At 35.9% G+C, this 26,008-nt stretch overlaps 1 protein-coding gene across 3 annotated transcripts in view; it reads left to right on the top strand.

Annotated features, from left to right (window-relative positions):
- Window positions 1-26,008, top strand: part of PCDH15 (protocadherin related 15) — a 2,110,989-nt gene that overhangs the window by 1,132,742 nt on the left and 952,239 nt on the right. For all 3 annotated transcript variants that reach the window (XM_074232276.1, XM_074232274.1, XM_074232275.1), the window contains one exon: window positions 2,872-2,990. In XM_074232276.1, coding sequence (XP_074088377.1) covers window positions 2,900-2,990 — 91 coding nt within the window. In that variant the 5' untranslated portion in view covers window positions 2,872-2,899. The remainder of the gene's footprint in view (window positions 1-2,871; window positions 2,991-26,008) is intronic.

Here is a 26,008-nt window from a genome sequence, read left to right as displayed (position 1 = left end):
AGCAAGAAAAATAGCAGCTTGTGTATATGAAGATTGATTTAAAAAAAAGATTGCTATAAGGTGGGGAAAACATCCTTCCAATGAGAGATTACCTCAGAAAGGAATGGGTTTCTCCATTCTGGTCAGGCAGACTTTGCATCAACTGATAAAGGATATTGTAAAGATTCTTCTCAGTCAGGCTTAGGTTAACCTCTCTGGCTACTGAGGATCATAATTGCTTTTTGATTCTGAAAATTGACCAGAACTATTGAGTCAGATAGTTACGCCTTCTTACTTCAGTCTATTCGGAAAAAAAATTGTCATATTTTTTAAAGAGAGAACGATATCTCTGCAATGGAAGTACTGTTATTTTGTTTACTAGGTTAAGTTTATTAAGGGAGTTCTGAATAACAGAAGAATTCATATTTAGATCAGTGACCTAAGATGATGATCAGGCTATACTATACTTTGCTTTTTAAAGTAAATACTTCATTTTGTCAGAAGGTGACTCAGACACTTTCAAGGAGATAACTTATATTTGTCAGAAAAGGGAAGTGACTGGTTTTATTTCTACAATTCTGTCCAGATTTTGTTAGATATCAGAAGTATCTAGGGATTAGTTCTGCAGACTACAGATGGGCAATTTGGCAGAAGCTTATCCATACTACACAAGACAAGCTCCAGCTTTATTGGTATGTGATTTTCCATCATGGAAAGCATAGGCTTCCAAGTTCTGATATTTGATAAAAAAATAAAATCCTTGATTAAAGAGATATGAAACTGGTCTTATAATATAGTAAAACATAAGGATTGACTCTTTTCTCCTCCAATGAGTTTGCCATGGACTCAAACTTATTGTGATTGAAATTGAATCAGGGGTGACTAGGTGGTGCAGTGGATAGAGCATCGGCCCTAGAGTCAGGAGTATCTGAGTTCAAATGTGACCTCAGACACTTAATTACCTAGCTGTGTGGCCTTGGGCAAGCCACTTAACCCCATTTGTTTGCAAAAAAAAAAACAAAAACTAAAAAAATTGAATCAGATGGAGATAAACGTTTTAAAATAGGCAATATTTTCCCCTAGCCTTTGAATTTATACTCAATATAAGATTTTCCATTTGTGAGAGAAGGAATTCTTTGCCCAAATGATATTTGATCTCATTGGGCAGTTTGGGGATACTCTTGTTGGGAAAGCTGGGTCTTGTCTTTGAAGCTCCTTTTCTTCCAGAGCTTTACCAAGTGACATTTCCATAATCTCACGAAATTGTTTACTACTCCCAATTTTTGAAGTGTCATACAGAAGAAAAGGGGAGTCTTGCAAGATCTTGAGGATATCTTGACAGGAGTTTGTTCAAGGTTTATAATATCATGTATGTGACTTGGTTATTTATGCTTTTTGAGAGTGTCAGTCGCATCTTTATTACTAGGCTAATGTCATAACTGCCGTATTTATTAGATAGTTTATGTGCCCTAAGCCCTAAGCAAAGCAAAGACCCTACTCTGATAATTCATGAATTGTCTTGAAAATGTACAGTCTAAAAGACCAGAACGAGATAATCATAATTTGCTGTCCCTTTTGTTACTATTGTTCTTGTTTTTTTTAATCACGTCTTCCTTTTTGTGATCTTATTTGAGATTTTCTTCACAAATATACTGGAGTGTTTTTCCATGTCCTTCTTCCATTCATTTGATAGGTGAGAAAACTGAGGCAAACAGACTTAAGTGATTTGCCCATGGGCAAGTATCTGAGATGGGATTTGAACTCAGGTCTTTCTCAATTCTAGGTCCAGAACTCTACCTACTGTGCCTTCTACCTACCTATGAAAACACAGAAGTATCTCATTGAATTCCATTCTAAGGCTGTACCCTGTCTGCAGAAAAATGACTATACGCATTTTTTCTTTTATTAGCTACTACCACTAAATTAGACTCCAATTTTTCCCAGTTACTGTTCCCATGAATCTCCCAGTCACTTGAGTCTCCTGGAGTCAGGAGGACCTGAGTTCAAATGTGACCTCAAATAGTTAATAATTACCTAGCTGTGTGACCTTGGGCAAGTCACTTAACTTTATTGCCTTGCAAAAAAATTAGTCTTTCAACTAATTCCAGGACAAATAAGCAAAGAACAAATAGAAGTGACATGTGCTCATGGAGACATAACATCTTGGTTGAAGGAAACACAGTCATCTTTCCTTTACACATAGTATATCACCACAGTCCAGTTTTACTCACTATTAGAAAGGAAAAGAAATAGAATTCCAACGAAAGGGCAAATCCTTTTTTGTTTGCTCTCTGTTCTGGTTCAGAAACTCACAAGTCATCAGTTATCCCAGCTTCTAATCCACACAAACGATTTTTCATGATCACACAGTAATAGAGCTCAGTAACTCATATCCAAAAATAGTCTTATTAAGGCCAAATAAATATATCCTTTAAAATGCACCAAGAAGGTAAAAATCTGGGAATTGCCTAAGGTCTGGACCCTTGGCAAGTCCATCTATTAGAATTCTGCCTATATTTCATATCTTTTACATTTACATCCATAGTTTGTCTCTGACAATAGAACATGTTTCTTTTTTTTAGCCAATATTTATTCAATCTTTATAGCTTCGGTCCCTACAACAGTTCCTAGTGTGCGTGTATGATTCTACTTGCTGAGCAGATTGACAGTGAAGAATGCACAGGAATCATTTCCTTTGAGCGTGGCTGTTGGCAAATACTTGCTGATCAAGAATTCCAGGACATTTAGGGAGCCTGTGCTTTTCCTATAGCAGATCAAGCGGTACCCATAATTAATGGTGATGCTATTTGGAATGTCTCAGTGATGACAGTTGTGTTCACCTGGAATTGATTAATGAACATGTCAAACCTTTCCCTCTCTTTTTTGTTTCAGGTCTGTCTTGAGTGAAATCTGACAGAAGATGTTACAGCTGTTTTCTCTCTGGAAATGGTTACCTTTAGGGATTTTTCTTGGCACTCTCCTCTCATTTGGCTCTGGCCAGCATGACGATGGTAAGTCTGTTTTTAGTCTGACCTTTAGAGTTAGCCAGAATCCATGTTATTAAATAAAAACTAGGCCACTACACAGAAATGAATAATGCTAATTTTGTAGTTCACTTAAAAGGTTAGTGGCTCTATGCCACACCATAGCCTTAATTAAAAGAATCTTGTAACAATAGCAGAAGACGCGCGTGGCTTCTTAATAAGGATGGGAGTTTGGTCAAAATCCAACTCAGACGAAATAGTCAAATATTTGCAGTTCCTCACTAAGGAATAAAGGAAGATATAATTCTTAACTTCAGCAAAATATGAAGTTCTATTTAGTTATATTTGAAAAACTTTGCATGTGCTAAGATATCAGAAAGGTGTTATGTCTCTTCAAAAGCAATATTTTTTTTCTCATTCAATGTCATGGTGTTAAGTTGTGATGAAAATATGTGTGGAAAATAAAATTTTAAAATGATGTGGGCAAAATATTGGTCCCCTGGCAAGGATAGGGCATTTCAGATAGTCCATGTGTTCCATTGGTATCTTTACAATGTTCAAAAAATGCAAGGAAGATATTCAGCAACTTTGATGAACATTAAGTTTATAGAATTATGAGATAGTATAAGATTTACATAGAATGACCAGGCAGGCATGGGTTATAATACCTATTATCCAAACTGATGACATCATATAAACACTTGAGGATTTATAGATGCAACTAGAAAGAATGGTTTTTTCACCCTTCATTTTAGTTATGTCATTGAGTCAAGAACTGGGAAGTAACTGATGCTAGAAAGGATACTATTTTTGAGTTTAAATCATGCCTCAAACATTTACGAGATGAGTGACCCCAAGCATCAGTCTCCTCTCATTCTTAGTTTTACAAATTGTGAAATAAGGAAGTTGGCATTGATGGCCCCTAAGGAAGTTCCCTTTAATCTATAAGAACCTATAACCTGATTATCTTTAAGTCTTCAAACCCCCTTTAATGATGAGGATCTTAAATGGTCTAGAATTTTAAGTCTTAGAAAATTATATACTACTTAAAAATGTTAAATAATTTGTATAATTTTGCATGGCTAGCAGTCATTAGAACTAGGATTTCAATTCAGGCCATCCAAATTCCAAGACTACCATTCTACCTATTCTATTATGTTGACTTTATTTACATCCTTATGTGAAAAGTATAGACAACTACAAAAGGCTTTCTGTATGAGATATGAGGGAAAAAAGAGTCGGAAATCCGGTTATTTCCTCAAGAAATAAAGGAAAAATATCTGAAATTAGTTATTCTTTTTTAATCACCTGATGGTTAGGTGAAACATTGAATGGTATTTTATTTACCAAGTTGGTTATTCAGTAATTGCACAAAGTCTTATAGTCTCTTGGAGATTACCAGTGCTTTTTGATGGTGTCATGATGACAGAAATTGATCTGGAATTAGAAGAACTCTGTTTGAGTCCTATTTCCAACACTTTGTAACTATAGAATCTGAAGAAGTCCATTTTTCTACTTAGAGTTCAGTTTCCCAACGCTAAAATGACAACACTCATGCTTTCAAATTCCCCTTATGCGGTGGTTCCAAAACTTGTTTTTGGAAATCTTAAAGTGCTCAAGACATGGGAAGCATTGGTAGATAAGGCCTTTTGTTTTTGTTGTTCTTCATTGCTTTTCAGTTATGTCTAGTATTCTCGACAAAGACTCCAGTGTGGTTTACTCTTTCTATCTCCAGGTCACTTTATAGATGCAAAACGAGGCTAGTAGGGTTAAGTGACTTACCCAGTGGCACACAGTCAGAAAGTGTCTCAGATCATATTTGAATGCAAGACAATGAGTTTCCCTCACTTCAGGTTGGACATACTATCTCCTGAATTACCAACCTATGCATTTTAGAGCTCTTGGAGCTATCTAGGGGCAGCTAGATAACAAACCTGATTGGGTAGTGGGAATATGGCAATAAGGCATGTGACATTGAAGAACTATCTTGTATTTTCCATCACAAATACTGAGAGTTGACAATCTAACAATTTTTTCCTATGTGATAAATGTTTTTGACATGATATCTTAATTTTTCATGAAAATGTGAAAATGTAAAGATTGTCCAAAATATATTTCCTTAGAAGACTTTTCATTCCTTGGGAGATTTAGGATCAAAAGTTTGAGGCTGGACAGGATTGAGAAGCATGTCTAGTTCAAACTCCATCTTATGCAGGTGAGGAAAATGAGACCTGGAAAGGGGACATGCCCTTGGTCATAGGGTTCCCAATTTATGGAGCCGATATTTGAACTTCTCTTCCCAATTCTAAATCGAGTTCTTTTCCGGGTTCTGTTCTATATAACCCAAGGCTTGTATGTTACATTTCCTTTTCCTCCTGTTTCTATGGATTCTTTTAATATTCATAAAATGTAAGCAAACAATATGCCCTCTCCTTCCTTGGATAACACTCTGACTTTCACCCAAGTTGTGTTGTTATCATGAGGCTGCCAGAGGCATGAGAAATGGAGCCTGCTACAGCCTTTTCAAGACTGAGTTGATTGATTTGAACACAGATGGAATGGTCTGCTTCCATGCAAAGTTGGAATGCCAGTATCTGCCTATAACAAAGTCCTGATGCTTTGTAGATCTGAGAGTACAGTCTCTCCAGAGGCAAATAGAGAATAACAGAATGGAAACTCATTTTTATTAAGTAATCCCTTTCATAGTCCTGGCACTTAGTGAACTGTTTACTCCAAAAGCATCTGAATCATAGTATTTACAACTTGAATGAAACTTGGAGATCATAAAATTTAGGACTAGCATGGATTGTAGACTTTGTGTGGGATTGATCATATGGTTTGGATCTGAAGGGAAACTCAGAGCTCCTCTTGTTTTACAGAGGAGAAATCTCAGATCCACAGAGTAAAAGTGACCCATCCAGGGCACCATAGGGACTAAGTGGAGGAGCACAAATTATCAGACACTAATTCAAATGTTCCTTATATTGAGATCAAAATAAAATTTTAAAAAACTGTCTATGATGTATAATAGGTGGTCACAAAGACATACATACATATATGGCAACATATAACAATACAAACATCTGTATGTTTAATATGTATGAATACAAAAGCAACAATACAGCTAAATACATAACAGCTAATCTACCTATCTACATTTCTATCATCTATTTAACTGGATAATTATCTAGATATCTAATGATCTATTATGTGCCTCTTTGCTATCTGTTAATTTATCATTCATCTATGTTTATCTCATCTCTCTATCAATTTATAAGCCTTTCTATCATCTACCTATTTTTTATCTAATGATCTATAATGTGCCTCTTTTTCCCATTTTTACCTATCTTTTAATTTATCATTCATCTGTATGCTTATCTCATCTATCAATCTATAAACTTATCTACCATCTCTCTCTGTCTGTCTATCCATCTAATCTAATCTATCATCCTTCTATCTACTTAATAAACTGTGATCTGATTTACTGGCATCCTGTCTCTGACCTACTTTGCTATGTCCAGGTCAGAGATGGTTCAGATTAGCAGACAGTGAGGACACTTAAGAAAGGCATGGGACTTAATAGTCAGAAAGTTTGGGGGACCTAAACTTCTAATGCCTGCTGCTGTGGAAATTGAGCTCTGGATATCTCTTGAGATCAGAAATTCTGAAATGTAGGGGGCTGAGCTTTGTATCAAGGGAAATCCTAGCAACCTTCCAAAGAGGGGAAAAATCAGCCTGGATAAGAAACAGTACATCAAAATTTACTAGTAGGGATCCAATCAGGTTCAAGAAAAATCATGACTAATATGGAAATATGTTTAACAAGGTTATATGTATAACCTATATCAAATTATTCACTGTCAAGGGGAGAACAGGAGAAAATGTAGAACTCAAAATCTTACATAAATAAATACTGAAAATTATCTTTGCATGTAGTTGGGATATATAAATAAATTTAATTTAAAAAAAAAGTGAGAGGAAAAAAGCCATGAATGTGAATCTGACATTTTCATCCTCTTTCTTCATAGTTGAATGGTCTTAGGCAAATGAAGATGCACCAGAGCTCTTTCCTCAACTGTGTTTGAGCATAGGATCATATTTGCATGACCTAATACTCAGGAATTTAAAAGGAAAGTATTTTGTAAACCTGAAAGAGCTCTATACAGACAAGCTATTATGATAATATTATTGATGCTAAAAACAAATGGACTCTGAAACAGGCATCTGTTAATGGACCTTTAAGAACACTAATTGAGGAAAAGAAACAATAAATTCAGTTTAATTCATTTTTCAAAGTATCTACTCTGAGACAAATACTGATAGATAATAGAAAAAAATGATAATTTTTTTTTTTATAAAACACCCTCAAGTAGGTTGCATTCCACCTGAGGTTTTACCAGATACATACCAGAAAATCTGAAGATGAAATTAGTAAAGAACAAGAGGGTATATTTTAAAAAATGGTCCTTTTAGGTGTCACTTGAGCTGACCCTTGTTGGAAATTAAGGGAACTGCTAGGAGGAAGTTGAGGAGCCATTATGGTCATCACTCTAATATTTCCCTATACAAAGCCCCAAAATCTGAAGATGAAATGCTAGAGTCCGAATGAGTCATTCAGTTTAGCTGAAACGAAGAGATCAGCTATTGAATAAGCATTTATTTAGTGCTAAATGAGCCAGGCATTGTACTAGTTATGGGGAAGAAAAAGAGAAACTGAGACAGTGAGGGGTGACTAGGTGGTGCAGTGAATAGAGCATGGCCCTGGAGTCAGGAGGACCTCAGTTCAAATCCAGTCTCAGACACTTAAAAATTACCTAGTTGTGTGGCCTTGGGCAAGTCACTTAAGCCCATTGCCTTGCAAAAACTAAAAAAAAAAAAAAAAAAGAACCAAGACAGTGCCAAGGGATTACCAGATCCAACTTTCCAACTTAAGCTGTTTTTGCTAAAACCGATGGTTAAATTTGTAATGTGAGCATCTAAATCTCTGAAAATCATCAAGTATTATAAAGCATGGCTAATTAGTATTTTTTAAATTGTTTAATGTCATCAATTCAGATTTAACTTCAAAATACATCCTGCATTTCCCCCTGAGAGCCCATAGTAAAATATTTACTTGCAGACATACTGCCTTCAAGAAGTTTAATTCATATTCAGGAGACCATGAGTAACTGGAGATATAATGTGGATTTTGTAGAATGAAGGCTGGAGAGCTTCAAATGTTGAGTAGAGGGCTTTTTTACCCTTAGAAGCAATTGGGAGCTATTGAAGATTCTTTAGCAGAATTTTCAAAGTCAAATGGAAGGTTGATTAGACAGAAAAGGCTTAATCACAAGGAGGCCTGTGAGAGAGGTTTTCTCTTCTTTGCTTTCTGACTCACTGAGTCACAGAAGGAAGATCATTGAGGCGAGTGATGATGCCTGAGATTTTCCTTATTTCCTCTTTCTCCCCCCTTGGGCATCCATGTGCATAATATATTTCCACTTGTTTATTTGCACTGCGTCTGTTATGTCATTGTAATAGGGATTGCCAGGGGAAAACTCGCTAAAACCAATGGCATGACATACATGAAAGTTCTAGTTTTGCATAGACTGAGCATTTCCCAATATCATACAATCTATGAGTATCAGCCTGGATTTGAATCTAGTCCTTCCCCTCTACTGTACCACAGTGCATGCATATGTGTATAAATATAACCATGTCCATGTGTGTATACACATGCATGTTTATTATATGTGTGTCTATGTGTGGATCTGCAGTGCAAGGGTATATGTAGGAATATATCCTGTGTATGGATGTGTGTCTGTGTCTATAGGCTCTATTGGGTGAGTGGTGTGGCATATGATAGTGAAATGACAGAGGAGACTAATTAATGTAAGAGCACTTGCTCTGTTTTGCTAATGTGATTCTGAGTATCCCTGAAAGCTTAGCAATGTTCATAAAAACATTCCCTTTTCAAATCTATGAAGTGGGTAACCCTGCATTCAACAGTGACAAATAATTTTCTACGAAATGTGAATCAGAGGACAAAATGGAACAGGGCTCCCTTCTAGTAGTGATTACATTTTTTTTTTAACTGTGTCTGTTGCAGCCAAGTTCCAACTAATCTTTCTTACTCCCCCATTCCATTCCCAAACTGAGAAAGACTTGATTGTACCCCAGCTCTGTATGCTATTCACCTTTATTTTCCTCAGACATCTCCCCTAAAATTGAGTCCTTTGTTAGATAGTATTTTGTGACTGTAAAATGGAGTTTGTGGTCAGTTAATGCTTTCTTAACCTGGGGAAACCTTTTCATATGACAATTTTTGCTGCAGTAGGCATCAGAAACACCATCCATCCGTCTGTTTGTCTATCATCTATCTATCTATCTATCTATCTATCTATCTATCATCTATCTATATATCTATCTATCTGAATCTATCTAAATCAACCTTTTCAGTCTCAATAGAGCAATCACTTCAATAGCCCAGTGCATTTTAGAGTTGGTTAATGAGATATTCAATGGCCATCTGCCCAAACTGGTATGCCAGGGCAAAGGATCCAAGGAAAAAAATGGACACTTGACAACTGGGAGTTTGATGATGAACAGTACCTGAAAGTTAACCCCCAGTTTGCTTTGTATTGATCTGGCAATTTCACAGGCCTTCCTAAGAGAAAAAACTTGAACAGAAATGAGGTCTAATGAAGTGTCAAAAATATAGCAAATACAATTGAAGTTGAATGCTATGTGGATTTAAAATGTCTCTTTTTAGCTTTCTATGAGTCACTATTTATCCTCAGGAAATTCTGCTACACATGAACACCTGATTCATCTTCCCTAAACCTAAGTTTGCTAGGCTCTTTTCCTCTCTTCTCACATGTCAGCAATAACTTCCTACTGCCCACTGGATCTTCTCTCCTCTCTGGAAACTTTATTCAGTCAAGCTCAAATCAGTATATACAAATTAAATCCCTTTTGTGTACAATGTGTCATGCTAAACCCTGAATATACAAAGTAAAAATGCATATACCCCTTGAAGGGTTTGGATTTGGTTGGAGGAGAGCCGATCATATATAAATATGTGTAAAATACAAGGTAGAATAAGAGAATAGATTCAGAGATCTAGGAAAGTGAAAGTGAGACACATGTAATTACTAGGAATATTTTCCTGCATGAAGTAATGCCATACTTGGAGAAACTTTTGGGATTTTAATGAGAGTGATTTAATTTTAGGCATGGGTTATATCCTTTTGACAAAGCAAGGAGGTTAAAGATGGAATGTTATCTGTAAGGAACAATAATAAATCATATTATGATTGGTTAGTAGAATGCATGAGAGTCATCTATAAGTGTCCAAAAGTTGAATCAAACACAACTTGCTAAATAGAGGGTTTTTTTGAGATTTTTTTCCCTCTTTTTTATTTGCTTTTATATCACTCAGAGAGGACATGAAATCCTTAGGAAAGAAGTTTGTATTTTATTCTTTGTGTGTGTGTATATGTGTGTGTGTGTGTGTGTATTTTATTCTAAAGATAGTATGAACCCCTGAAAATTCTGGAACAAAGGAGAGTCAAGGTCAAAACTATTTGGGGGAGATTATTTTGTTTTGTTTGGTGAAGAATATAATGTCAAGGGAAGAAATTGAGAGTAAGGACAGAAAGGCTATTGAATGAGTCAAGTATAGACTTGTATAGAGTTTGGCGTGGGTATGCTGGTGTGCTCTAAATAGATCATTACCCTTGTCTGTCCCCTGAAGAGTACCTCTAAACATACACAGTATTCCAGAGAGGAGCGTGTCTAGGTCAAAAGTGGTTAAGATTTCAGCTGGGTTGGGGGGAGGAAGAGTCATTGCATCAAAATGCCTTTAACTATAAACTGACAATACTTTCATTCACATCTACAGCTTCACAAGTCCTTAATTGATATCCTTTTCTATGTCCATCTTCATCAGCTCTGACTGAATGAGGATTTACATGGGTAGAAAAAAGGCATAAATCAGTATGCTTTTCCTTGGGAAGGGAGAATCTCAACAGGAGACAGGACCTAGGACAGAGAATAGCAAACTTAATTTTCAGACAAAACTGAGCTCAACTATTTATTTTTAGTATTTATCTTAAATATTTATATTGGATTCTGATACATGATTTGTGAGTGAGGAAAGTGATTCAATCTCTCTGAACATCCATACTTTCTTTCCTAAAATAAATATTCAAGTGGAGAAAGAGTAGAACTCAACGTCTGGAAGCCCTGGTTCAGGTCTTGCTTTTGATACGTCATAGCTGTCTGATCTCATAATGTTTATTTATATGTGTTGAGACTGGCCAATACTGATATCAAAACTGGACCTTGTCAGTATTGGAGAGGTTATGGGAGGTTTGGGACATTGATGCATTGCTATTGGAGTTGTGAACAGATCCAACCTTTCTGGTGAGCAGTATGGAACTATGCCCAAAGAGCAAGAAAACTGTTCCCACCCTTTGACGAGTAATTCCAATTCTAGGATTATATCCAGAAGAAATTGTTAAACACATGGGAAAAATTCCACACATTCCAAAATATTCATAGCAGCTCTTTTTGTACTGGCAAAGAATTGGAAATTGAGGGGATGTCCATCAATTGGGGAATGGCTAAACAAGTTATGGTACATGAATACTATGGAATATTATTGTTCTATAAGAAACCATAAATGGTCAGACTCTAGAGAAGCATGGAATGACTTATGGGATCTGATGCTGAGTGAAGGGAGTAGAGTCAAGACAACAACGTACACAGCCACACCATTAGGAGATGAACAACCTTGATGGAAACAACTTCTCGCAACCGTCCAGAGAACTAGGACAAATGTATTAGGCTGGTTATGGACTATTATTCCCAACCAGAAGAAAAACAAAACCAAACACTACTGAATCTGATGAAGACTTTATGAAAAAGTGTCTCTTCTGTATCTCTTTCCCTTAATCCTAATTCCTCATGACAAAAATGACTAATTTGTAAATAGGTTTAACAAAATATGTATGTACGATGCTAACCCGACTATTCCCTGCTGGGGAGGGTGAATGGAAACTTTGTAACTTGGAAATATGCATTTACAAATAGTTGAAAATAAATAAGTTTTTTAAAAAAGGAACTGGACCCTGGTGTTATTAGCACCATGCTCTAACTAACTAAATTAGGTGGCACAGTGAATAGAGGATGGTCCTGGAATGAGGAGAGTGGGAAGTTGAATCCCGCCTCAGCGCTGGACACTTACTGTCTGATCTTGGACAAGTCACTTAATCTCACCTCCAAGGTCATCTCCAGTCATCCTGTTTCATATCTGACCACTGGACCCACATGTTTCCAAAGGGGAAAGTGAGACTGCCGACATTGCATAGCACCCCCTCACTCAAATCTAGTGCACGTACTTGTCATGACATCACCTCCAAGGTGGTATGGTTTTCTTTGAGAATGAAAGACAAACATTATTATTATTATTATGTGTTGAACCTCATAGTATCCTAAATTAATCCCTAAAACTATAAATTTCTTTAACACTATTATTGATATCAAAAAGGGGGGAATAGGAAATATTTGTAGCAGATCTTTTTGTAGTGGTTAAGAATTAGAAATTGAGGGAATGTCCATCAATTGAGGAATGACTGAAAAAATTATGATATATGATTGTGATGTAATATTATTATTGTATCAGAAATGAAAAGTAGAATGGTTTTAGAAAAGAAAACACCTGAAGACTTATATGAACTGATGCAAATTGAAGTGAGCAGGACCAAGAAAATATAGTAATAGTAATATTGTATGATGAAGAGATGTGAATGACTTAGCTATTCTTAGCAAAAAATGGTCCAAAACATTCCCAAAGGACTCATGATACAGCAGATTATCAGCCTCCAGAGGAAAAAAAAACCTAATGTTGATTGAGTACAGAATGAGACTTGCTATTTTTCACATTCTTGCTTTTATTCTTTTTTTATTTTTGTATTCTTGTATAAAATGACCAATATGGAAATATTTTAAATGATTGCACATATATAGCCTATATCTGTTTGCTTACGATATCAGGTAGGGAAGAGGATAGAGAGGGAGGAAGGAATAGAATTTGGAACTCGGAACTTGAAAAAATATTAAGACATTCATTCCACATATATTTGGGAAAAAATAAAATAAAATATATTAAAAAACTGAAAAAATATTTCATTAAATATTTCCCTATTACATTTCAAAATTAACTATTTTTTGAGTTTTAAATTTTCTCTCTCTTTCCTCCTCTGCCCCACTCCTACTTAGGAGAATTTTGTGTGTTCTTGTCTATATTAGTCATGCTGCATAAGGAAGCACAAATAAAATAATAAAAATGAAATTTTAAAATATATGCATCAATTTATCCTTATAGCTCATCAGTTCTCTCTCTCTGTGGAAGTGGATAGCATTTTTCATCTTGTGTTCTTTAAAACCATCATGAGTCATTGTCTTGATCAGAATTGTTAAATCTTTCACAGTTGATGATCCTTAAAATATTTCTATTTCTCCTGACTCCAGGGCTGGTGCTCTATTCTATTTTTCTATTTCCGTGTATAATATTCTTCTGATTTAGAGTTTTCTCTCCTAGAATTACGCTACTCTAAGGAAATCACAGGTCCATTGGAAATCTCTAATTCTTGCATTAATTATCTTAGAGACTGGGGATCAGTTGAAATAATGGATAAAGGATATTAAGTAAACCTTAAAGTTTTCTGTCAATGACATTCACTATTCTTTGTGAAGGGGATATTTAAATCATTGTTTGGAAAACAGTATAGGTTCTTTTAGAGGTGGAAACTACTATTTGTTCCAATCTGAGGTTTCTCTAGAATATTTTTGTTATTACAAAAAAATTTGCAAAACAGTCTTGGGTGGGGTGTCCTTTCTAATTAGCAATTGCTGCCCTAGGGCCACTTGTACTGCTAGTGGCTAATTGAACTGAGGGACATCTTTTCCTTCCTTCCAGGTAGGCTAGGGTGCCTACTTTCTCATCTAGGGTGCCCTGTAGCCCTAAGGCTGAACAATCTCTTAGACTTGGAGAAGGTTGTTTAGACAATCAGACTTGATTAATAACCTTTACTTGGGGGCAGCTAGGTGGCTCAGTGAATAGAGCACTGGCCCTGACTACCTGAGTTCAAATGGGACCTCAGACACTTAATAATTAGCTGTGTGGCCTTGGGCAAGCCACTTAACCCCCATTTACCTTGCAAAAACCTAAAAAACAAAACAAAACACAAAACCCTTTACTCAGTAAAACTGGGAACTGTCCAGAGAAAGAGACTTTGTGAGCTAAAAAGAGAGCAGCTGTCCTAGGTACTGATGTCTAGGCTTCTTGTGAACCTGACTGATGTCCATAGAGACAAGCCAGTCCTAACCACTAGATAATGAAATGAACCCAGCCTATTTTGGGGAATACTCTAAAATCACCCTGTACATTAGTAATATATTCATTCAAGGAGCCTAGAATGCATTGCCATTCTGCAGTCAGAGTATGAAGCAATACAACTAGCAGAGGGAAATAGGAAAAATGAGAAATGATCTGTGTTCTAGTCCTAGGAACTAGGGGTGAGTCTAAGAAAATGACACATGAAATAATTAGAGAAGAGTCTTCAGTGTAATATATTATCATATTAATCATATATTAATAATTGGCATTTCTATAGAAGCAGTGAAACTCAGTGGATAGTGCCACACATTAAGAAAAATATGGGTCCCAATTCCATCTCAGCCCCAATTTCTCTATTTTCAAAATGGAGATACAAATGGTACCTCACAGGTAGTTGAGAAGTTCAATGAGACAACATGGGTAAATCCCTATAGAAATACTAAAAATTATTATCTCTTTCCCCACCACTTTTGTCCCTATCTCATTCACATCATATTTTTTGTTCTTCGTATTATTTATGACTATGTTTATCACCTCTTGGTTTTTCTTTATATTTTTGTACTGTTTTTCTCACGAAATTGGAAGTATAGGACAAGTTCCCCAATCTCTCCTCCCTCTCTCTCTCTCTCTCTCCTCTCTCTCTGCCTATATAGTTTTTCTTTTCTTTCCTCTTCCTCCCTCTTCTCTCTGCTTTTTTAACCTGTTTTTTTTCAGGATTTCCCTTCATTTTCTTTTAAACCTCTTTCCAATTTCCCTGTTAGTTTAAGTGTTTCATGACTTTAAAGACTGCTTCTATGGTGGGATCTCTTTCTGTTCCATCTTCTTCTTTCTTCTGCTTAGTTATAACTTCTCAGCTTAGTAAAAATAGACTATACCTGGACTCTAAAGTCATATGCTCTAAAAAGGATACAGGATCATCTTCAGAAATCCGAAAAAGGGGAAACACATGACAGTACTGTCAGAAAATTAATTTGTGTATTTTCTTCGAAAGATACTGAATAAAATATAGAAATACTGTGCTAATTTTCTCTTTCCAATGTCCCATTCCATTGTAGAGGTGACCCTGATTCTGAAAGGTTCTGCCAATTTAGCAAAAGCCTGGCAAGTTCTCTAGTTTGGACAGGCTTCAAGTAAAGGGTTGGCACGAGATTATGGGTGCCTGTGTCCCAAAAACAAGCTGGCTAGATTACAGGATTCAGAATAGGAAATGACTATCTAGTTCAGCTGCTTCCTTCAGTTTTTGGTGACCTTCATCACCAGAACTATGACCAATGGATGAGTTTTTTTTTCCCTGACTTCAAATTTCTCCCAAAACAGTGTCTCAGACTTGAAGTCTGATCAGCATCAGCAAAAACAAGGAACACACAGATGAAATAATCCTGATTCCTCAGAATATTGAAGCATAGACAGTCCCTTAACCTCTGCCAATCTTAATTTCCTCATCTATAAAATATGAACAATAAAAGCATCTAAAAAAAGATTATTGTGAGGTGTAAAGAAGAATGATATGTAAAATATTTTAGAAAATCTAACATGTTATATAAATGTGAGCTATTTTTATAATACCATAAATATTTACTATCTATATGATTCTGGATAAGTCATCACCTCTCTGGATTTATTTCCTCTTTAGTATAATGGCATTATTAATAGCACTCACATTAAAAGATTGAACTCAATTAATTATATGCAAGCAACTTTTTTATATATATGCAGATTTATCTAGATATACTTGTATGTATAAATACACATATATTCATGCTTACAAATATATATTTAATATAATAGTTTGGAAAAACTAGTGCTATATAAATCTCACATATGCAGCACTTCTTTGACTACAGACATAATGACATTTCTAAAACTCAGTTTACTCACCTGTAAAATGGAGAAAATGATAGTTATGCTACCTTCCTCATTAGAGTTTTGTCAGGCATTCATATTTAATATAACCTAAATTTGTCCTCTTTCATCAATTATGTTGTCACTTTATAGGCAATTTGGTTGATTTTCTTCCCCATAATGTTTAGATTTGCATAATTTTCTTCTCAATCCAGTCCTTTTATCTCTAGGATTTAGATTCATCCTAGTTCCCCCCATCAACTTATGTTTATTAAGTTTCCAAAACTCAAAAGATAATTGACAAATGGAAAGTCTGAAAGATTCCCCAGTGAGTATGAGAGCTTCCATTGAGTGGCATCCAGATGAGAGGAAATCCTTCATTGTGAACCAAAAGAATTGAACACATCAATGTTAACTTTTAAGTCTTGCAAGAATTATAAATATCACACTGTGTGATATAACTACCACATGAGAGAATCAATGTGGATATTATTAACACCATTTGTAAAGGTGAAATGAACAGCAGGAGGGGCTTACACAGGGTCATGCAGACAGATGGTACCTTGTCAAGACAGTAATAGCTCAAAGGTATATGTTGCTTTAAATATTGCAAAACACTTCACACACAATATCTCATTCATTCATTCCTCACACAAATCCTAGGAGTTTAAGTGTGAATATTGTTCCCATTTTGTAGATGAGGTTGAAAAAATGTGATTTGTTCAGGATCAAAATCTGGTAGTAATGATGAGGGGTGGGAACTTAATTCTATTCTTCCTGAAGACAAATGTAGACCTTCAGTAAAGTCATCAAGGTGCCTATTCAAACTTGAACTTCCTAAGCCTACATCCAGAATATTAACCATCCTTGTCCCCTACCACACACACACACTAACACACAGTATCTCATGTCAATCAGTCTACGTTTCTGCCAATCTCCTCTAAGCATCAGAAATGTTTTAGAGGACACTTGGCATATGCCTTTGAAAACACATCTATAACCATTTTAAAAAGATGTCCTCTTTCAAGGCTACCTCTCTTTTTTGCTTTTGAGTGTTACTTTTTTCAATGCAAAGATAGTTTTCAACATTTATTTTATTGTAAGATTTTAAGTTCCACATTTTTCTGTCTCTCCCTTCCCTTCCCCATTCCCATAACAGTAATTTGATATGGGTCATACATGTATAGTCATGTTTGACATCATGGCTTCATTTCTGATCACCAAAGGCTATAAATAAACATGGAGGTTTTTGAAATTAATTGTAAAGAAAGAGAGGAAGGCTCTGGAAATATCATCTACAAAAGGGGAATAATATTCACACTTAACCTCCTAGGATTTTGTGTGAGGAACAAATGAGATATTGTGTGTCAAATGATTTTTATTGATTTTATTTTCAGTCCAACACATGCCTTTAGATTCCATTAATAAGTCACTTTCTTTAACACTTCTTTTATTATTTAAAAAAATGGAAACAATAACTGGTTTAACTCATGGGACCAAGACTAGGAAGAAGCACAGAAAACACTGTGTGGTTACTAGTCAGTGAAAGGCTCTCCATAATCCTCTACCAAGGTCAAGAGAGACAAGGTCTCTATTCTTCACTTTAAGGAGAATGGAGACTACCAAGTTGACCCTACAGTAATGCAACTACAAGTGGCTGCAAGGAGCAAACTCTTAGTAGATCAAAGCAATCTCTATTCAGTTATTTGGGCAATTGTAAAAGACTAAGCCTGTTTCAAGGGAGATAAATAAATGAACAAACTAGCAAACAAACAAATAAATAGATGAGCTCCTCATAGGTAATTCTATAGAAGAGAATCACAGTCTTAAAATTTGGAAAGGGTATTTGGTATCCATCTCAACCATCCTGTGCCCAAATTAAAATCCCTTACATTTTGTAGGAAGTTAGCGTGTACATATTGTTTACATATATGCAAGACTTTTTATATTCACTGCCTCATTGATCTTCACAAATATCCTTTGAGGTAAATTTTATTATTATGTTCCTCATTTTATGGTGGTTGTGATGACTCTTTGAGGTAGATAAGCTTATTTCCCCCACTTTTGAGATGAATAAACTGAGACAGACAGACAAGGGTTGTAATTTACCTGAAGTCAGTCAGGTTCTTTTTTTTCCATCTTTGCCTAATTCTCTGGATCAGGGTTTGAAATCAGAACTTCTGAACCCCAAATTCAGTGTGCCACCTATTTTCTCTGTTGCCTCACTTGTGGAGGATAGTTTTCAATGTCCCTAACTAGAGGTCATTCCAATTTGTCACTGAATTCCTTTGGGGGAGACACTGCCTCATTTCTCAGTTCTCTTTGAAGTAGTCCTAAATGTTACAGGACAGGTAGGTGGTACAGTGGATACAGCCCTGGGCTTAGAATTTGGAAGACTTATCTTTATGAGTTCAAATCTGGCCACAGAGTTGACTAGCTATGGGGCCCTGGATAACTCAATTAGCCTTGTTTTCCTCAAATTGCACATATGTAAATGAGCTGGAGAAGGAAAATAGCCAGGCACTCCAATATCTTCGCCAAGAAAATCTCAAAAAGGGTCATGCGGAGTCAGAGCTACTGCAAAATGCTCGAATGAAACTATCACCCAATTGTTAGGATGTTTTTCCTAATGTCAAATCTGAATCTACTTGTTTCTTTTACCACCTCCCTCCTTATCCCACACACTAAGTATAGTCTTTCCTATTATTCCTCTGTGACAAAACACAGATCAAATCTTCATTTGTTTAGCAAATACTTGAAGAGAAATACCATCCTGATCACTCCCCTTCCCCAACCACCAACTCTTGGCATTTTTTTTCCAATCTCATCCTCCTTAGGACATTTAAATAGTGTTTATATGACATGAATTCCAGGGCTTTTATCATCTGTACTTTCTTTATTTACTGCTTAATTACACTCTTTCTAAACTGTGGTGCCTGGAAATGAATACAGGTCTTTTAATGTTGTTCTATGAAGAGCAGACTAGATTATAAGAGGCTATAACTTACATATTCCTTGGCATGTTACCTCTCTTAATAAAACCTTGTATTTCATTAGCTTTCTTAATTGCCACATGACACGATTGACATATTTCTCTCATGGTTCCGATTAATCCCAAATCTGTTACATGCAAATGTCTTTTGAGCTGTCTTGTTGATATTCTTATTCCTGGATTAAGACTTTGTATTTATCCATATCAATTTCTGTTTTCTAAGAATCAGTCTTCTCAAGTGGGTTCATATTCTTTTGGATATTAGCTATTCCTCAGAACAAAAAGCAGCTTATGTATACTATGTTATACATGAAGATTCATTCTTATAAAGCAGCACAATTAATCTTACACTTTTATAATTGATGTGTATATAAATGTGTCCTGTTTGGTGTGAGTATGTGTATATAGTAATAAAGTGGGGAAGGAGGGGAGAAAGGAAAGGAGGAAAGAACGGAGAAAAAAGGAAGAAGAAAAGTAAGGAGAGAGCAATTGAAGAACTTAGAAAAGTGACTGATTTTAATTCTAATGAAATAATTCATTAGTTTAATAAGTATTATAAGGGAGTGTTTAGTAATGTTCACATAAGGGAAGCTAGTTGGTGCAGTGGATAGAGCACTGGCTCTGGAGTCAGGATGACCTGAGTTCAAATCCTACCTCAGACACTATGTAGCTGTGTGACCTTGGGCAAGCCACTTGACCCCATTGCCTTTCAAAAACCAAATAATAATAATAATAATAATAATTTAATAATGTTCACATAAGCATTTGAGAGACACATTTTAACACTGAGGTCTTGAAATAAATTTTAGTAATTTTTAAATTGTTTCTTTAAAGCTTCATCTACTCTGAATGAATATATACATATAACATATCCTTCCATGTTTATCAGAATTCACCATTTACTTATCTTTCTACTTATCCATTCATACATCCGTTCAATCATTTTCTTATTTATTTTCCCCCTAACATTGGAAGGTTACAGAAAAAAAGGCTACTGTTGTCCTAATGGAGGATAATCCTAAGGCAAAATAACTTTAGTAAAACTAATTCTATTTAGCATATCATTCATTTAAGATCATTTATTTCAAAATGTGTCATTTTATTAGATTCTGATTTCAGTGCATTATTTCATAAATATGGAAAGAATTAAATGAACAGTTTATGTCAGAATAGGACTTTCAAAGCAAGATCACTGCCCCAATATAAAGGATTGAACTAAACCTTATTTGATCCCATCTATTAGAAATGTATATTGTTCTTGAAAGAAGCATGTTGTTCCTTCCTTTCCCAAACCCCAAGAAGCAAACGTGTATTTTATTTTTGGTCCAAGATTTACGTCATATGGACACTTTGCTACTTTCATCAGCAGGCCATCAGATAAATGACATTGAGGGGCATAGACACACCTAGTACAGCAATCTCTTTACATCAAAGAAGAGGAAACTGAGGCCCTTAATGGGGTAACACCCTTCTTAATTTGATAAAACTAGTAACGAAAAAGTCTAAATTTAAACCCAAGTCCTCTAAATCCAAACCCAGCATGTTCCATATCCCTGGTGTCATGAGGAAGTGAGTTCAAATCTGGACTCAGATATTTGATAATTACTAGATATGTGACCTTGGGCAAGTCACTTAACCCTAATTGGCTCCCATCCAGAACCATTTCCAGTCATCCTGATCCATATCTGGACAATGGACCCAGGTGAGTCAGCAGCCCCTCACTCAAATCCAATTCCCATGCATGTCTTGGTATCAATTCACTGATGTAATGATCTTTGAAAAATAAATGACAAGCACCATTATATCCCCTAGGCAAGCTAAAGACCCAAGTATTGAATGACATTCTCCTTAGGATATAAAATACACTAGGAAATGACTGGCCTATTGTTCTGCTAAACCCAGGTACCCAACTAGGCATGAGAGTCTTTATTAGGACCCTATAATTGAGCTCCAATGAAAGGAATGTTCTCTTTACTTTATTCCCCTCCTTTAATTTTGAGAGAAATGGAAATGGTCCTTTAAAAAGAAGACTTGAAATATTCTTGGCAGGTCTCTAATGCTACTCTTCTAGGATTAAAGGAAGAGGAAATAGATCCCTGATATTTCTTTCTAGTTATAACATCCTTTTGTTAAAACTGACATCTCTTAAACCATTTATCTCTCTAAGCTTTCTACTTCCATTCACAGAGTATGTGGTCCAGGGAAACTGAACTTCTACATCTTCCCTAAGCTCATTATACCATCTCTTTTTACTTTTCTGTGGTAAAACCCATTCCTCTTGCCTGAAAGACCCTACTTCTTCATGTCTACCTCATAGTATTCTTATCTTTTCATGAGGCTCAACTCAAAAGCCTTCTTAGTCATGACATGTTTCTCTGTTTTGTGTTATTCTATGTTTTCTCACTTTTTCTTGTACAATCTGTGAGCCATGTCAATGGTTTCCCAGGCTAAGGGTTGGGAACAGATCGAGTCTTGGGCAGCTTTTAAAATAAATCATCATCTCCTCAGACCACTGATTCTTCCTCTAGAATTCACCTTGGGAAATTACTGACCAAAGCTTTCACCTGGGCTGCCATAGATGGTGGATTTGTAAACTGGAGAACCTAGGGCCTACTTTATAGGATCGCCATGGAGATCAAATGAGGTAATGCGTATAGAGTTCTTTGTGAACCCCAATGCAGTAAGTATATGTGAGCTATCACTTAGGATCACATGTCAATGGCCAGTAACTTATACTTCCGAACAACCACTAATGAATTGAATGCTTCCTCAGGATCTCTAAAGGAAAAAAAAAAGGAAAAGGGGAAAATCTGAGAATGCCTCTCAATTCCTTTTTAGAGGCCAGCATGAGAATCTATCACCCAAGCGCCTACTGGTCCTGGCAGCCAAGGGATGTTCTTTGACTTTGCAACCATCCTCCTTAGGAAAACATTGCCTAAATTCACTCATATAGGAGTTGAAGAGACTGCTATCTCATAGAAGCAGTGAAAATTGGGTCCTAGAACACCAATGGGGGGTGGGCTAGAATTGGAGGAGTTAAATGAGAGGATGCAGCAGTCTCATTAACAAGTTTTAAGATTTATAGCCCCTGACACATTGTGGAACTCTAAGGCCAAGTTTATACAGTCAATGAAAAAAGGCAAATTAAAGTAATGATTCAATACATTCAGACAAAAGACACATTTGTTTACTTCATCACTTAAGTCTGGGGCTGCCTTTGGTTAGTCAAAGGAAAAATAAATCAATAAAATAAAATAAAATCAACTAGTCACATGTGGGTTTCGTCTGAATTTATTGAATTATCGCCTTAATTCTACTTTTTTCCTTTGACTATCGGAAGCAGGCCTCAGAGTTCAGGAATGAGTCAGGGATGGAAATCTTGGCTCTGTTAATGAGACTGCTGCGTCATCCAGTTGCCCTTTGAAGAAGCCGCATTCACTTAAGAAGTCATTTTTCTATCTGCTCCAATGTTCTGGGCTCGTTAGCCAAAGCAATGAAACCAGTTACATAATTGTCCAAGGAGCTGCAGAAAAATGAACGGTAGCATTTGAGTTGTAAACAAGTCTCCCCATGTGGCTGCTCTTTCTCACTGAGGTTCAAATGTTTGTTTTAGTAGACCCATACATCATGAGGAGTAAAAACACTCACAGGTTCAAAGAACTACAGCAGACTTTCTTAGAATAAAATGAGATGCTGGGTTAGACCACAAACCCCAACAGACTTATGCTCTGGTTGCTGGAATCTTTGATCTACCCATCCATACCAAGTCCTCGACACACATACTATGGCCTCTTGACCTGTTATATACATCTGCTTAGACATACGTTGATCTGTTGAAGAAAACTGATGGATCCTTTCATATCAATTCTCCTGTTAGGGGGATTGATTTTTAGGTCACTAGGGAAGAGAATGGTCTTACTTATCCAAGGTTCACCGATGACCTTTTGGAATTAACACTTAGTTTTCTTTTTTGTAATCCATGATTTATGTGTGTAAGTGTCTATATGTTTTACTGGCAGATCTTACGAGCATATCATTCTTTTTTTTCCATTTTTTTTAAGATTTTACTTATTTTGAGTTTTACAATTTACAATCATGCTTCCCTCCCCCCACCCCCCACAGAAGGCAATTTGTCAGTCTTTACATTGTTTCCATGGTATACATTGATCCAAATTGAATGTGATGAGAGAGAAATCATGTCCTTAAGGAAGAAAAATAAAGTAAAAGGGATAACAAGATTATATAATAAGATATTAGTTTTTTTCTAAATTAAAGGAAATAGGCCTTGGTCTTTGTCCAAATTCCACACTTCTTTCTCTGGATACAGATGGTATTCTTCATCGCAGACAGCCCCAAATTGTCCTGGATTGTTGCACTGATGGAATGACCAAATCCATTAAGGTTGATCATCACCCCCATGTTGCTGTTAGGGTGTACAGTGTTGTTCTGGTTCTGCTCATCTTGCTCAGCATCAGTTCATGCAAATCCCTCCAGGTTTCCCCGAATTCCCATCCCTCCTACGAGGATATCATTCTTAAAAAGAAGTCATTGGGGCCACCTAGGTGGCACAGAGCCACCAGCCCTGGAGTCAAAAGGACCTGAGTTCAAATGTAAGCTCAGACACTGAATAATTATCTAGCTGTGTGACCTTGGGCAAGTCACTTAACCCCATTGCCTTGCCAAAACCAAAAAATGAAGTAAAATTTAAGATATAGAAGATAAACTATGCCAAGGGTAGAAAATGATATGTCACAACCGAGGACAACTACCAGTTGAATTTAATTGAGACGAAATATATGTGGGGGATTAATTTTAATTTTGGGGGTTTTTTTTTGACAAAGATACTGGAGTGGTTTGATAATTCCTTCTCAAGCTCATTTTACTGTTGAGGAAACTGGAGCAAACAGGGAGAAATGACTTCCCCAGGGTCCCATCACTAGTTAGTGTCTGCAGTCATATTTGAACTTAAGGAGCTGACCCTTCCTCAGTACTGATCTGGCACTGCATCCATTTTGCCACAAAACTGCCCTAGAAGTTTTAAAAGACAAATGTCATGCTGTTCTTGATTCTTATCCTTTCCTCTTCTCTGTGTTAAACATTTCCAATTCCTTCTTCCAGTCTTTGTGTGAACTGAAGTAAAGAACCCTCATTGTTTTATTTTCATACTCTCTAGACCAATAGTATCCTTCTTGAGGAATTCCTTCCAGAGGAATAGAATTAAGTGAGTTGAATAAAATAGGTACAAGTGTAGGACAAGATGGTATAAAATGGGAAAGGACAGGACAGGAGATAATAGATTACTCTGGCCAGGACAGATTATCTCCTACTTAGAAGTTCTCCTTCTCAATGCAACCCAAACATGCTTTAGCTCTTTTGGCCACCATGTATCACTCCTAATTCATTTTAAGCTATAAACTATAACCAAAGGAAATGGAAGGAGGCTAAAAACCACGAGGTCATATGATATAAGAACTATTGTCATCTGGAGGCACAATGTAATAAGACTTTGCGGTAGGGAGGGTAAAGTTTTATCAGGAGAGGGTAGAATGATTCCCTTCCCTTTTCTCCAAATCTACTGATCTAATACTTACCAATCACTTTGAATGGGAAGAAGAGAACAGAAGCAGAGTATTCTAAAGATTCTTCATCTCTCCTTGAGGTTAGAAAAGATTTATTTTTATCTTCATCTCCCTATTTCCTACCAAAGCACCTTCCACGTGGTTGAAATGAATTACTGAAAAGTTGGGAATAGAGGTGAGATCTCCCAAATCACTTAACGATCCCCTCAATCATCCAAATTAACAGACATCACTTAATTGATCATCTACTTGTAAAGAAAAATGATGGTATAGTAAAGCAGACTGACCTCATTCTCCAAAAAAATACACTGTGTGCATAAATAAATACCAAGTGTGGGCAAACTAATACAAAAGACATCTAAGAAGTAGTGAAGACTAACTACAGAAATCAGGAAATGTTTTGGAAAAGATGTTATATAAGGCCTTTTATTAGGTCTGCGTGAGCCCCTGAGCGGTGATCTAAAAAGAAGGAAAGTTTTCAAGATTACAATGAAGAATGAAGGAATTGCAGACTTGGAGGATAATTTGTATAAAAGTAAAAGATAGAATGGATGGGGGGGATTATTGGGTCATTATTATTAGGGCAGCAAGTATGAAGGACTTAACTATGAGACTGAGCTGGAGAAAATAGGAAATAAATAGTGGAAAGTTTAAAAAATATCAGACTGAACATTTTGCATTTTTTCCTAGAATCATAAGAAATTATTTATAAATCTTGAGTAGAGCAATAGTGTAGTTATATCTACATGTCAGGAATACTATTTTGGTAGTGATATACAGTGTCATAACCTTTGCAAAATGTTTATGCCAAAGGACAAATTGATAAGGACTGAATTATCTGTCCAAGGCAATTCTGAAATAATCCATAGAATTGCAACTGACAGAGCAAACTGAGAAATAATGATCACAAATCTTAAAATGATGATTTTCAAACTGAACCAATCGCAATTATATATTTCAAGTTGACATGGAAAAAAGAAGCATCACCTATATTCATTACAAATATTATTTATAAACTATTCATTTTTTTCAAATTCAAATAAATTCAAATACAAATTTGGACTATGAAATATTTTCTGTGCACTTAGCCTAATGGATAACATATAATGTGTTCTTCTAAACATGCTTTTAAGGATATATGCTTTAGCATAATGAATAACCTAATTAGAACTTAGCTTTGAAGAAATATGGGTCAGAAATTATTAAATAAGAGAAAAAATATGATGTAAAGTAAGACATGTACCAGATA

This window comes from Macrotis lagotis, chromosome 4 (genome assembly GCF_037893015.1).
Source record: "Macrotis lagotis isolate mMagLag1 chromosome 4, bilby.v1.9.chrom.fasta, whole genome shotgun sequence".
Lineage (NCBI taxonomy): Eukaryota > Metazoa > Chordata > Mammalia > Peramelemorphia > Peramelidae > Macrotis > Macrotis lagotis.
This window is presented reverse-complemented; position numbering and strand designations above follow the sequence as displayed.